Genomic DNA, 13,924 nt, shown 5'->3' with positions numbered 1-13,924 from the left:
AGTACTATCACGTGGCGCTCTGGGAGCACTAAATAATTTTTTTCTCCATTTTGAGCTATTTTAATAATTTAAATCTACCATCTTTTGGGACTAGTCAAATTAATTATTTATATAAAAAATTAAATTGAGTAAACATCGATAATTATATAATTGAATTATATTTATTTTAAAAAATAGATTATTTATGCTCAAAATTACACTTCTTGTTAATTTTTTAAGACAAGTGACATCCAGCGGTGTTCAGATTACGTAGTAAACAACCAATCCAAACCAATCTCTTTTAGGTTGGGTTGGATTGGTTTTTTAGTATATTGGTTTGATTCCGGATCTTCAAATCATCAAACTGATAGGATTTGATTAGTTCTTGATTTAGGCCTTATCTAAATTGAATCAACCTAAGAACTGAACTTATATATATATATATATTAATTTTTTATTTATATTAATATGTTTTCACCTTATTGGTCTATTACAATAGATTTGATTACATCTAATAATTTTTCACATACAAGAATTGCTAGGTGAACTTAGGAGTTACTAAAAGTTTGAGCCTCCGTTTGGAAAGTGGGTTGGTTTTTTGACTTTTTTGGCTATTTTAGCCTGGGCTAAAAAACTTAGTTTGGGAAGGATTTTTTGGCTTTTTTGACTTTTTTTGTGAGAGAAGAGTGTAATGATTATGGGTTGGATGTGATGTTTTGTTTGTTGTGCCTAAAATAGTCTATTTTGTCTTTTATGGCTATTTTAGCCACAAACCAACTTGCCAAACAACACCATTTGTTGTATTTTTTTAATTAATTTAAAGAGCAAAATTTATTTTACTCCATTGTGGTTTCGACTTGGAGCAGTTTATCCCTTATAGTTCAAATATAGGGAGAAAACTCCCTTATTGTTTTGGACTAAAGTGGTACAATTAATTTTTTCATTAAAGATAATGGAAGGTGTGCCACACTATCTCAAATTGAGAACGGACAATGCAAAAGTGTTAAGTTAAAATCAAAGTCAAAACTTGAATCAAATGTTAATAATACCCTCATATTCATCTTATTCTCAAAATTAAATCTTAATATTAACCAAACCCTAACCCTAATTGTCATCTTTTATAAAAAAAATTAATTTAATTTAAAATGTTATTAAATGAGAAATTGGGTTATAAATTAAGGAAATTTTAAGATAATAAATTAGATTATTTAGGTTAAATTATGGTTTAATTTATATACATATACACATGTAAATGTTTGATTTAAATTTTATTAAATAAGAAATTGGGTTAAAAATAAAAATTAGAATAAGGTAATTTATGATTTAATTTTATGGTAATAAATTAATATATTTATGTTAATTTATGATTATGATTTAATTTGTTAAATATATACATTTATATGTTTAATTTAAAATATTATTAAATAAAATAATTTTAATAAATTAATGAATTTACGATTTAATTTGTTAAATATATATATATGTTTAATTAAAAATATTATTAACTAAGGTAATTTTAAGATAATAAATTAGAGTGTTTAGTTTAATTTATGATTTAATTATATATATATATATATATATATGTGTGTGTATTTTTAAATTTTACAAAAAATTAAAAATTAGATTAAGATAATTTTATGATTTAATTTTATGGTAATAAATTAAGGTGTTTAGGTTATCTTGGGTTACGGTAATTTTATGTTTAATTTAAAATGTTATTAAATAAGAAATTGGGTTAAAAATAAAAAATATAAAAATTAGATTAAGATAATTTTATAGTAATAAATTAGAGTGATTAGTTTACTATGATTTTATTTGTTAAATATGTGATTAAGATAGAAAATTATTTATATTAAAGAAGAGAGAAAGATAATATACTATAGGACTATTTAAGTAATTTTGCCCTTACTTTTAACCGAGTTAGTTTTGCACTAGTCCAAAATCATAATATGGTTCTTTGCAAATATTTGAACTATAAAGGGGTGAGGTGCTCCAAGGCAAAACCAAAAGGGGGATAAAGCAAATTTTATCCTAATTTATATTAGTCATATTTAAACTTGAATTGGATTTAATTTATATTGATTTGCATTAAACAATATTTTACTCTTTGTTTATGTTATGTTTAAATGTTAAAAGATTTTTGTATTTTAATTATTTATTATTGATTGATTCACTTATTTTTAATATAATAGAACTGTGGTTTTAATCCGAACGAACCCGAGCTATATTGGGTTAGGTTAGGTTAGTTCTAATGCATGATTTTTTTTATCAAAAAATAAAAGTTCTAATGCATGATTGGTTTGATTCTGTATTCAAAAATTTAAAACTGCCCATAATTAAATTGAATTTAAAAATTAATTCCAAATTCAACCAAACGGATGCATGAATATTCCTAGTGACATCCAATCATTTTGTTACCAATATTCAATTATTAATATTTATACGAACAATCTATTACTAAATTTTATAAAATAAATAATTTGAATTGCCAACATCCATCCACACCTCTCAACTATACACTTCAATCCAATTAATGGTCGGACGAAAGAGGAACCCATTCCACCAAACATATATCTATACGAGAGACAAAGAAATGTTTAGGTTAACATGCCACCATCTTCCTCATTCTCTTTAACCTAACTTTAAAAATTGAATATTCATCATTTTTTTTCCCTTAATTGCATAGATTACAACCAATGTTGATTAAAAAAATAATAATAATCTTTTAATTTTGGTTACCAATTCGCACCAAAGGCGGAATAAGTACAAATCTACAAGCTACACACAAAAAAAGTCCTACTATGAGAAGTTATTCGATGGGTTAAAAATTTCACGATAATAGTGTGCTTAGTCAATGAGAACAATATATGAAGGAAAAAAGTCACAATATATGGAGTAATTATAGCAACTTTATCAATAACTGCCACATTTCTTAAAACTTTATTAGTTGAGCATACCACATCAACATGATGACTTGATGTACCTGATCTATTGAATAATTTTTTACTACTTTATGTATGTTTCTCTCACTGCTTTATGTATGTTTCTTCGTTCTCTACCTTCACTCGGTTAATTATGTGAAACTGGAGATGAACAGCCATTAGACCTTGAAAGGGGATAGAGAAAGACAATAGACATAAAGGACTCATTTGTTTTTAGAGATAGAATGAAGGAGATTAATAGTGAGGGAATTGTTAGTGAAGAGATTAATAGTGAGGGGATTAAGTAAAATTATGATTGTTTTGATGATAGTTGTTAGTGTATAATTGTTAAATTATTTTTATATAAAATAATAAAACAAATACAAAAAAATAAACATTAATGTTCAAAAAAAAAAATCCCAATATGTAAAAAATAAAAAATAAATAAAAAAATTTCTAATCCCCTCACTACTTTTTTAATACCATCTCTACCTCCTACATCTCAGTCTCCCTTCCAACCTCCATCTTAATCTCATCCTCCATCCTAATTCCTTTCCCAACTCTACAAACAAACATAACACTAAATAACTTTACCTCCATTCTAATCCCATTCCATCATTTACCCCCAAAATAAACGGGGCCAAATGGAGAAACAACAACTACAAAGTACATATATTTTGAGAACCACATTTCACTATTAAATGGAGAACATTGACTACTCAAATCAATGAACCAATTATTGTGAGATCCAATGGGCCTAAATGACTAAAGTCAAGTTTGACATACCTCAAATAATTTATTTTTTTATCTTTTTTTTATCACATCATCTCTCTATTTTTTTACACATTTTTTTGTAAAAAGATAAAAAATATACTTATTTAGCTCATCCCAAACAACTCCTAAATTACATGTATGGAAGTAAGAAAAGAAAAAAAATAAATAAAAAATATCAAAACTAAAAATTCAGATGTGCAGTCTTTGGTTCTGTTGTCGTGTGCGTTTTCGCTTTCTTGTAAGCGGATCGACCCAGTTCTTGTCGTCGTCCTGCACAGCTTGTCTTTGCTTTCTTATAAACGGATCAACCCAGTCCTTGTCCTCCTCCACAGCTTGTTCCCAGCGCTTTTTAAATATTTGAAGCTCCGATGTTGATTGCCTCCTTACCTGCTTATAATCCAATTTCAATATAAAAAACCAAGAAGTTTGTTTTGGCAGAAATCTTATTTTGAGAAAAAAAATAAAAAAATTAGAAAGTTTTTCCATAGAAAACATTTTCAGAAAACGTTTTCCACCTTTAAAAATTGAAATCATTATTTTCGTTGACCATGAAAAACATTTTCCGTGGTACCAAATGTCAAATAACATGAAAGATCAAAACAAAGGTGCATAATGTGTAATTAGTTTTTAAAAATTCTTTAAAATAAAAATTTACAATGTGTTGGGATCTTGGAACACAGCCTTAGATCCGCTATTTATCATTCTAGACACAAGCATCTGTGGTTTTTAATGATAGTTATTGAAGAACGCAAAGACTTAAAATGACAGAGTACATTACAGGTTTCGTTGACTCACCTCAACTCGCATATCAACAGTATGTTTCTGAAAATCAAAAGGGAAAAACTGAGTGCGAGAAAAGTAAAATTTGTTTAAGATGTAGAAATATTTGAACATATATAGAAACAAATAGAAGACAGTAGGACTAGAAGGGAAGTATACCTTTGTCGACTCTTCAGGACTTGAAGCCTGCATGAAGATGGAGAAAGCATTAAAAGAGGTAGGCGGAGATATAGCCATTACATCAACAACAACAAAATCAATGATTATGCTGCTAATTCTCCTGCGTTATTTAGAACGGTAAAAAATTATAGATGAATATGAAGGAAGAGATGTAAACTATAATTCTGACAATTTTGTCACCACATTGTCCTAATCGAACCCATTTAGACCATGTTTTTTTTTTTTTTTTCTTGTGAAATCAATTTAAAAGTAAGATTAAATTTCTCAATGGTCTCTGTTTTTTGAAATGTTTTCATCTTCATTTGTGTAATTTCCTTCATGAATGGTTTCTTTGGTTTGGAAGGAAAATAAAAAAATACTTTTCTTAAACTCATGCAGATCAATAACAAGAAATACAGTTCTCGTCACAGTTTCTAGGACCTTAAAAAAATCTTTCTTCTTTCTCTAACCCATTAAGCAGTAATACGTGAAATTTTGGACAAATCATGTAGCATTCAATGCAAGAAAGAAAGTGGTAGAGAAAACATTAAGTGCAGGAAATTAAATGAAGAAAAGGAATAGTTTAGGCAAATGACCTTTCTAGATGCCCCTCCCAAAGTTTGTATTCCTTTATGAACAATATATTCACTATCAACAACTCCCACATTTTTTGATGGGTCCCCCTGTGAAAAAAATAACAAATTTGATGAAGAATGTATAAACCAATGCAAAATTCAAAAGGTAAGTGCTACCCGCCCTTGGCCTTGTGGCACAGGAATGAACCTCTCGAAAAGAATGAGGGTAATGTTGCCTACCTGCTACCTCACCCAGGCCCTGCTATAAGGGGGAGCCTTTAGTACAACCATTACCCAATGCAAAATAGTTTTGTTCTATGAAAAACCACTAAAAGAACCTAGAACCAAACCATTTGATATGGAAACATATTTATGACGCAGCTTTACAAACCCAAAATGCAAAGAAAACAAAATACAACATGGGCTGTATTACATAATACATCTTCACATACAAAACTACAAATCGGTACACCTTGATTCAAAGATTTAAGAATAAGATGTGTGCATGCACGTGTTCACACACACCCTAGCACATTTGACAAGCAAAAAAATAGGCAATTAGCTTCACAGAACCCTTTTCTTTTTTTAAATTTCTTTGAAGGGTGAGACTTGAGAGGGAGGAAAGGGGTGTTCTCTCTCTCTCTTTGAAACAGAGGAAAAGAAATGCCAAACTTGGTTGAAAAATTCAGCTTATGCATCCTCGAAGATGTGTCTTTGCACTGCTACTATATACAAAACATTGATTGCATTGGCAACTACTCTCTAGACCAGTCTCACTCTTACCAATGCAGTCCACTACAAATAAAGTTAAATGTCATTCAAGTCTCGATAATTACTAGAAATCTTTAGTATGGGCGAGTGATGATGGCAAGATGGTGGTGTTCAAGAAGGTGGTTCCGGTGATTGGATTATGTTGGTGGTGTTGATGATGGAAGAGTGATATCAGCCATCTCAACAGTGATTGAGGTGGTAAGGGTGGTTTCAGAAGTGACTTTCACAAACAGTTGGAAGGAGAAGATTCTATGTTCATGCAGTAACACAGTTTGGTGGTCCTCATCTTATAAAATAGAACATGAGAGACAATTCCCAAAACAATTCAGCAGTGCTAGACAAACCAATCAAAAGGTGCAAGTAAATCTTACCTGTGCGCAATACCCAAGTTTCATATCCATTCCCCATCCATGAATAAGATCATTCTGACAAAAAACAGAAGCACCTCTGTAAGTTAAGTTGCCGTTTAATTCTATATGCCGGTGATGCACATATACAAAACACTCATTCAAATAATGGCTATCGAGAGAAGAATTTCTTTTAAGAACCCGATGAACGCTAAAAGCTTACTTCCATGCTATGACTAAAGACAGTGAGACAAATCATAAAATAATACTTATGGGAAGGTCAATATGCAAGACACTGTTCCAAACCATTCATCATCCATCAGATAATACAAATTTGGCTCCTAAACATCAAATGTGGCCATCACTTGGATTTAGGTCTTTAGTGACAAGACATCCATCTGAGATGTGTATAGATTTTCTCAAACAAGACCGATTTAATGATAGATTTTGAAGATAAGATGCCACTTCAATCGTAAGGTTCCTAAGGAAAACTAGAAAATGTTAACTACTAATGATTATATACAACAACAGTCATGTTTGCCTCAATAATATCTCAAAATATATGATTCAAAGAAAGAAAGAAAGAAAGAAAAAAAGAGATATATAAATTCACCTGTATAAGATGCCAAGCACAATGCCAAGCAGATCTTGAAAATACTGGAGCCATTCCTTCCACAAACCTACAAAAGGTGAAGCGTTATACTCATTTTAGCAAGGAACAAAAGGCATCCACATTGAAATCCTATTCATAAATCATATTGCTTTTTAAATCGTTAAGGTTCCCTACATTAAAACTTAAAAAGACAAAAATACATCTTGAAGAGTTGCACAATAAAGCTGTTTTGATTTTTTTTTTTTTTTTTTTTTTTTTTTTTTTTTTGATCGGCAAAGAATAAAGCTGTTTTGATGGCATTGCTTATTAGCTTGATGACATATTGAACCAAGACAATTAGGAGAATTAGCACAACTATTAACCCAGAAAATAGAACCATTTAGAGGAAATGGATCCATGTAGCTGGCCACAAGTAATTGAGACAAAGTCATGTTGAGTTGAGTTGAGTATTAACCAAGACAACATATTAATTATAAAAAATCAAAAATTTAAAGAGAGAGAGAGAGAGAGAGAGAGGAGAACAATAGAATATGATTATGGCCATAATATATAGGTATTATGATAACTTACCCAGTGCATGGTGGCCCCTTGCTGTCTTCTGTACACTTTGCACTGCCTCTAACATCCCATATTCTTCTGCATTAAGTAAAAATATGCTAGTATTAATATGACAAGACTTCAAATGGAGAATTATATCAACAATTTGCAAACACCCTCCACTCACCGATGAAACTTATTCGTTCGTACACGTGCGGTAATTTTGTGATGTATTTCAGTTGAATTTGGGCCTAAAGCTGGCTGAGATATCTCCAGTCCCTCTGATTTCACAATTTTCAAGTATCTGCAATGGGGGAAAGAACTACCACTCAATCAATATGTTCTATGGAAAGACTCTGGTTACCATATCTGCTAATTTCACACAAATACATTCCAACAACTCTACAATTTTAATTAAGGTGTATTCACAAAGAACTATCTGTACTAGTGCATTCACAAAATAATATTTGTACCAAATATTCATTTTTTAAGGAGGAAAACATCGAACTACAACGAAGAAAGAAATTCAGTAATTGCTTGAACTATACCTTCCTGGGTGAAAATTCTCTACGCCCAAATCCTCATCCCAAAGAAAAATATAATCGTAAAGAGACACAACAGCTGGATGCAGAAAGCGCTTTGCAAACCACCTGCAATAAAAATAAAACATTATCTCACCACTCTAGGATTAAAATTGTTGGCATACATGTAGATAGATTGGAGGGAGTCCACATCAAAGGAGAAAAAGAGGGGGGGGGGGGGGGGGTGGGGTGGGTGGGTAATGAGTTGTCAATAAAGGCAATAGAAGGAACCACTATTTGATCAGTCTACCATTGAGATCCCATAGTAAAAAAAATATATCCATAAACTTATCCTAGTGCTTACTAAAAAAAAAATCATCAAACTTAAACACAAACAACAACAAAAAAAAATTTACCATTTTGTTTGGTTATGAGCAACTATATGTATGGCCTTCTTATTCCACTCAAGATCCCGCCATCCATCCACGTTCCCATCATAATGGAATAACATAATTGTAAAATTCTCTGAAAGAAACTGAATTCACTAAAATTAGGCAAATAATGTCAACAAAATGGCATGTCTTATGATAACAACTGATATAGATTTTAAATGCCAAGCATTAATAGACAGTTATACCTTTTGAACAATATCATCAACATTACTTTTTTGTTTAATACCAACTGGAATTGCCAGCAAGTTATGAGAGCTTGAAACATTAACCTGAAAAGTGAAGAAAAGACGCACGTTGGCAACAAGTATGAAGTACTGATCTTCTACATAACTAACACTACTATAAATGTAACTGTTTATATAATTAAAAAAATAATAATAATAAAACCTTCGTTGTGAATTAAAGTTTGTGACTTGAAGACAAAGTACATGATTCAAAAGAAGTTTGTGTATTGATTCCAAAGTATACCAAGATCAAAACCTAACCTTTGACTTTGAACTACTTTTTGACCATAGAGGTTTTAACTCCAAATCCGACCTGGCTTGAATGATGCCACGAGGTAAACTATCCAAAGTAGTAGACACCACACCAGTATCCTAGATGAAAGGATCAGCAGCAGCTCAGAATAATGGTAAATATAAGGAACAACAACATTGACCTAACCCATCACGTGCATAAAACAACTGAAGAAATCCCAAAAACTTGTAAAATCAAGTATCAGATCTAATCAAAAGCAATAGGTGGAGTCATTATTAAGTGCATGTCTTAGGTAGACAAATACAAGAATAAAAACAGAGTAGTTAAAATAATAATAATAATCAAAACAAAACTCAAAATATTACCTTCCACGGGTAGAAAGGATTCAATCTTTTGTCTATCTGATGATGAAAAGGAGAAGAAAAAAATTAATGGAAGCAAAGTACAAAAAAAATAAAAGAAAAGGCCCAACTTCAAAAGTACTCCAAGGTACAAAGGAGACATCAGTGGATGATTATATTATTAAGAAACTAGTGTTTGAACAACAAACTACAAAAAAATGAGAACTATCAATTGGCACAAGGTTTCAAAGATGAAAAGCTTTTGTGTCAAACATCATAAGACAAGAATAACCATACAGATTAAAAAAAACAAAAAACCTTCTAGTTTTGTTTCTTTTCTTTTTAAAGGCTGTTATCAACAAAGGAATGTCACATCAGTCATATTGTTCTGTTATTACAAGTTATATAGTATGAGAATAGCTTTAAATTAACTCCTGAAATTCACAATACATACACATGATCACCCAAAGCACAATATTCAAATTAGTGAAAATGTCACCATACCTCTGTCTGTCGAAACTGATAATTTGTAGTTCTATAGACTATGAACAACATAACTGTACAAATAATTCCCATAAACGGAAGTTGCTTCATTTTGACTCCGCATGTTCCCTGCAACCCCACCATTATATGGTTAAATACTCTTAAAAACTTCTATAATATGAAACAAGTTATTCAAAATGTCTATCCACCTAGTTTGTAAAATTAAAAGAATTACAAGTATAATCAAATAAAATATACCCAATCAAATAATCTGCGTCTTTTCCTCATCATCCATCTCCATGATTTAAATGTCCTCATAAACAGCTACAGTTTTTATCTATTCTCATAACAACTGAAATCAAAGAATATAAAGAATATATTAATATCAGAAGGGAAAAAAAAAAAAAACTCAAGCGTTAAAAAAATGTTAATGCTTATCTTATGCTTGATGTGAGTTTTGGTGAGTGAATACTTGATCATGACATTTGAGTTGTGTGTGTGTTATTTGTGCTGTGCATGTGTGTGTGTGGGAGAGTTTTTGGCTGAATATTGTATTTTAACTAGCTATAGTATTTATAAAAACATATTTTTGGAAACTATTTGGCAAAATACAACAGTTACTGAAACCGCAAATTGAAGTCAAAATTTTTATTAGAATCGCATATTCAAGTTGTGATTTTCTGTTGTCTAAATGTCAGCTTGGTATTTGCTGGCATTGTCAAAGTTAAAATCGCAGCAAGTTATAAATGTAAGTTGAAATCCACCCAACTTTTTATACCAAGAATGGAATTGCACTTGGAATTTGTGATTTCAGCCTGGGATGACTTGAGATTTCAAGGCTAAGTTGCCAAGCTGACATTTGGCGAACTCGGTAAAAAACCCACAACTTAAAAAAACGTTGTAATTTCAAAAAATGTTGTATTTTTGCAAATAGTTTCAAAATTATAGTATTTTTAGTAATACTTTTCACCTTATAATTTGACCTAAATTTCACTTTCATCTTTATTGTTTTAATTTGAACAATTTGCTCCCTACAGTTTAGATCCAGTTTCAATTTAGTCATTCCATTAATTTTTTTCTACATATACACCTCAAGAGACTAAAAATGTGCCAAAATCATTATTTTTAACATCCATTTAGAACGGAATGGCCAAATTAGAAGACTTAAATATGGGGACAAAATTGTTCAATTTAAAATAATAAAGACTTAGTGAAATTTAAATTAAAATACAAAGGTTAAAAGTGCAATTTACCTGTAATTAAATTACAATATTTAGCAAAAAGTCTCTAGATATTATACCAAAAAAACTCCTGGTGGGTGTGGGGTATATCATATATGTATGTTGTGTGCAATTGTGGGGTTAGAAACTTGTCCTAGATGTGATTTTGGTAGCAGATATATAAAAGCTCTGAATTTTCAAATCCACAGTACAAGCAGCACCCGAACAAAAATTTGACCGTATGGATTTTATTTTCAGGCAATCCAAAAATAAATGAAGAAGAAGAATAAGAAAGTGTTAGGATCAAAGACACCCAGAGAATTATCTCACACACACAGAAAACACAATATTTACGTGGTTCGGCCCAATGCCTACATCCACGGACAGAAATGGGAATTATCACTAAAATTGAGCAAAAATACAATTACAGAGGAGGAGATGAAACTCACTCAACTAACAGCTCTCACTCTCCAATTTCTGATGGTTCTCACTCATTGTCTACTCTCCTCTCAACCTCTATTTATACATATCATGAGGGAAGGTAGCTGGACAGCAATAGTGAGTGGATTGGTTAGTGGGGAGGTGCCACTCCCACTCTCTCTAAAGTGGTCTCCAACCACTCACATGGGATGATAATAACATAGCCAACAGAAAGTACTGTCTGAATTTTTCAATATTATCAAAAAGAAGACAAAAGTTATTGAATTCCAGCAGAAAATTAAGACATCAACAGAATCTCAACGAACATGATAGATTCTCTCTCACTTTCTCCTGAGCACACAACCAATATGTTTTCCCGGAAAATTACAAATATTTTCTCGCAAACCAAAAACTAAACAAAACAGGTACACAAAATTAATACAATTAATAGCAACAATAGTCCTTCAAGCTAAAACACACAAATTTCCTTGAAAAGAAAATTCAATGCGTTTTTCAGAGCTTGAAAATCTCAGGACTGATTCGTTATTCCACAAACAAAAAAACACACACAAAATCGCAGCGTTCGCACTAACTCCGGCGATTACAAAGTCTATTGAAATTTGAGCAAAAAGTTAGGATATCAACAGAATCTCAACAAACATAAAGGATTCTTTCTCACTTTCCCGTCAGCACACAACCAATATTTTCCAGGAAAACACCAAAATTTTCCCGCAAAACAAAAAAACTAAACAGGTACACAAAATTAGTACAAACAACATTAGTCCTTCACTTATAACTATAGAACACACAAATTTGTACTAAAACAACCAAAAAAAAAAAAATTTCAATGCGTTTTCACAGCTCTGATTCACTATTTCAAAAACAAAAACAAACACCGAAAATCGCAACCTCCGGCGATTTCGATTACGAGAGAGAGTGAAAGAGAAAACAAACCTAGGCGATTCAAAGCGTGATTGAGAATGAATAGAACGTGCTGATTGCAGCTGAAACAGAGATCCGACGACCTCCTCCGGCGACCGGAATCGAAGTCCGGCGAGCTCGTCTACGTGTGTGTCTCTGTATATATATATATATATATATATATGTGTATGTAGTTCACTATGAGTTGTTCAATATGTTGGCGTCAATATAGAAAGATGCAGAGAGATTTAGAGAGAGAAACAGAGGAGGAGGGAGAAAGCGAGGTGGAAGGAGTCGACAGACGGAGGGGTCGAAGGCGCCACGTTTTATGGAGAGAGAAGAGAGAGAGAGAGGGATTGCTTGCAAGTTGCATGTGTTTGTATTCACTTAAAATCGTGCACAGACAAACACCCAATCGGCACACCGTCTCCTTAATTCCATAAAAGTCGAGTAGTCTACTAGTACAAGTTGAATACGTTACACAATTACTCGCTCTAATGTTTTTCTGTATTAAAGACTGGTTTGGGAATTAGGGTTGTATTAGGACGTGGCTTAGAAATTAGGATTGTTTAAAAATTGAAAAAATAGATTCAATCTGGTTTGGGAATTAGGATTGTTTAAATATTGGCAAAATTAATTCAATTTGGTTTAAATTATTGGTTTGGTTTATTCTGATAATAGTGCAATCATTTAAATCGGTTTGATTCCTAATTCTGAAACTTCAATTTTTTTTATATTTTTATATGTAAAAATTAAAATATAAAAAGTCTTTTATAAGATTTAAATGCTAACCTTCACTGTGAAATTGATAAACTTTAATTAATTTAACTAAATTAATTATAGTTAATTTGTTTATTAACATAAAATATATATCTAAACCCATAAAATTGAATCAAAGCAAACCAAATTAGTTTTTATAGTTCGGTTCTAGTCCAGTTATAAAGTTCTAATTTTTCTGGAACCAATTATCATAGTTCGGCTCCTGATTTACTTTAAAATTGGATTAATCTAATCTGCGTACACCCCTAGTTATTTTAGTTGATTTTTTAAAAAATATGTGTAGACAAGTTTTTTCCAAAGACAACCCTTAATATGTTAACTTATGTAAAAATATATTAATAAATGTGAAAGAATCTTTTATTTTCGTCTGAGTTAAATTTTTTCTTTTTTGACTATTTAATTTCTTTTAGCTTTTAAGTTAAAATATCAATATGCCCAGCAAGACTTAGGTCTCGTTTGGAAACAGACTATTTTAGTAACTTTTTTATTTTTTAGCTAAAATATGAGGTAAAAAAAACTAATATGTTTGGGGTGACTTTTTAATTTTTTTACTAAAAGATATGTAAAAAGTAGAGAGAAAAGAGAATATTTGACTTTTTAGTATAGGTTATAGGTTTTTTGACTTTTTTAATAACTTTTTGATTAAAATGTTAACTTGCTAAACGAGGCCTTAAATTCAACTTTCAGTGTCTTTTCAAGTAGAAGTTTAAATGGATTACGTTTGGTAGAGTTTTGTAAATATCATTTGAGAGTATGAGTTGTATTTTGAATTTGTGAGTTTTAGAATTATGATTTGAGTGTGAAAATTTTGTTTGGTGAAGAGTTTTGAATTGAGTGGGAAATTTTTAATGTG

The 13,924-nt window shown here is 31.0% G+C and overlaps 1 protein-coding gene across 2 annotated transcripts; it reads right to left on the bottom strand.

The window, feature by feature from the left end:
• Nucleotides 1–3,575: 3,575 nt before the first annotated feature.
• Nucleotides 3,576–12,883, bottom strand: LOC114305428 (uncharacterized). Of its 2 annotated transcripts, none has more exons than XR_014339646.1 (16): nucleotides 12,325–12,883; nucleotides 9,989–10,082; nucleotides 9,752–9,859; nucleotides 9,272–9,307; nucleotides 8,915–9,025; nucleotides 8,615–8,698; nucleotides 8,394–8,512; nucleotides 8,005–8,106; nucleotides 7,644–7,760; nucleotides 7,490–7,555; nucleotides 6,920–6,986; nucleotides 6,331–6,384; nucleotides 5,210–5,447; nucleotides 4,614–4,640; nucleotides 4,470–4,496; nucleotides 3,576–4,061 (listed from the first exon to the last, which is right to left on the bottom strand). XR_014339646.1 is itself a non-coding variant. In XM_028250501.2 (16 exons), exons 2-16 carry the CDS (start codon nucleotides 10,046–10,048, stop codon nucleotides 3,864–3,866), a joined length of 1,263 nt encoding a protein of 420 aa, XP_028106302.2. In that variant the 5' UTR covers nucleotides 10,049–10,082; nucleotides 12,325–12,883; the 3' UTR covers nucleotides 3,576–3,863. The 2 variants fall into 2 exon arrangements, 1 of the variants encoding a protein (XP_028106302.2); XM_028250501.2 differs by having other exon boundaries at nucleotides 5,210–5,296.
• Nucleotides 12,884–13,924: the final 1,041 nt, after the last annotated feature.

Source organism: Camellia sinensis, chromosome 9 (genome assembly GCF_055761805.1).
Source record: "Camellia sinensis isolate YWXY chromosome 9, ASM5576180v1, whole genome shotgun sequence".
Classification (NCBI taxonomy): domain Eukaryota; kingdom Viridiplantae; phylum Streptophyta; class Magnoliopsida; order Ericales; family Theaceae; genus Camellia; species Camellia sinensis.
The sequence above is the reverse complement of the archived record's forward strand: the minus strand, read 5'-3'. Positions and strand labels throughout refer to the sequence as shown.

What these genes read in the sequence shown, in the direction of transcription:
- LOC114305428 (XM_028250501.2), bottom strand. Translation starts at nt 10,048, where the DNA reads ATGAGGACATTTAAATCATGGAGATGGATGATGAGGAAAAGACGCAGA. An exon ending in GAGAATTTTCACCCAGGAAG is followed by an intron (nt 7,761 to 8,004) that starts GTATAGTTCAAG and finishes CCCCCATTGCAG; the next exon opens with ATACTTGAAAATTGTGAAAT. An exon ending in CTGTTGATATGCGAGTTGAG is followed by an intron (nt 4,062 to 4,469) that starts GTGAGTCAACGA and finishes GATTATAAGCAG; the next exon opens with GTAAGGAGGCAATCAACATC.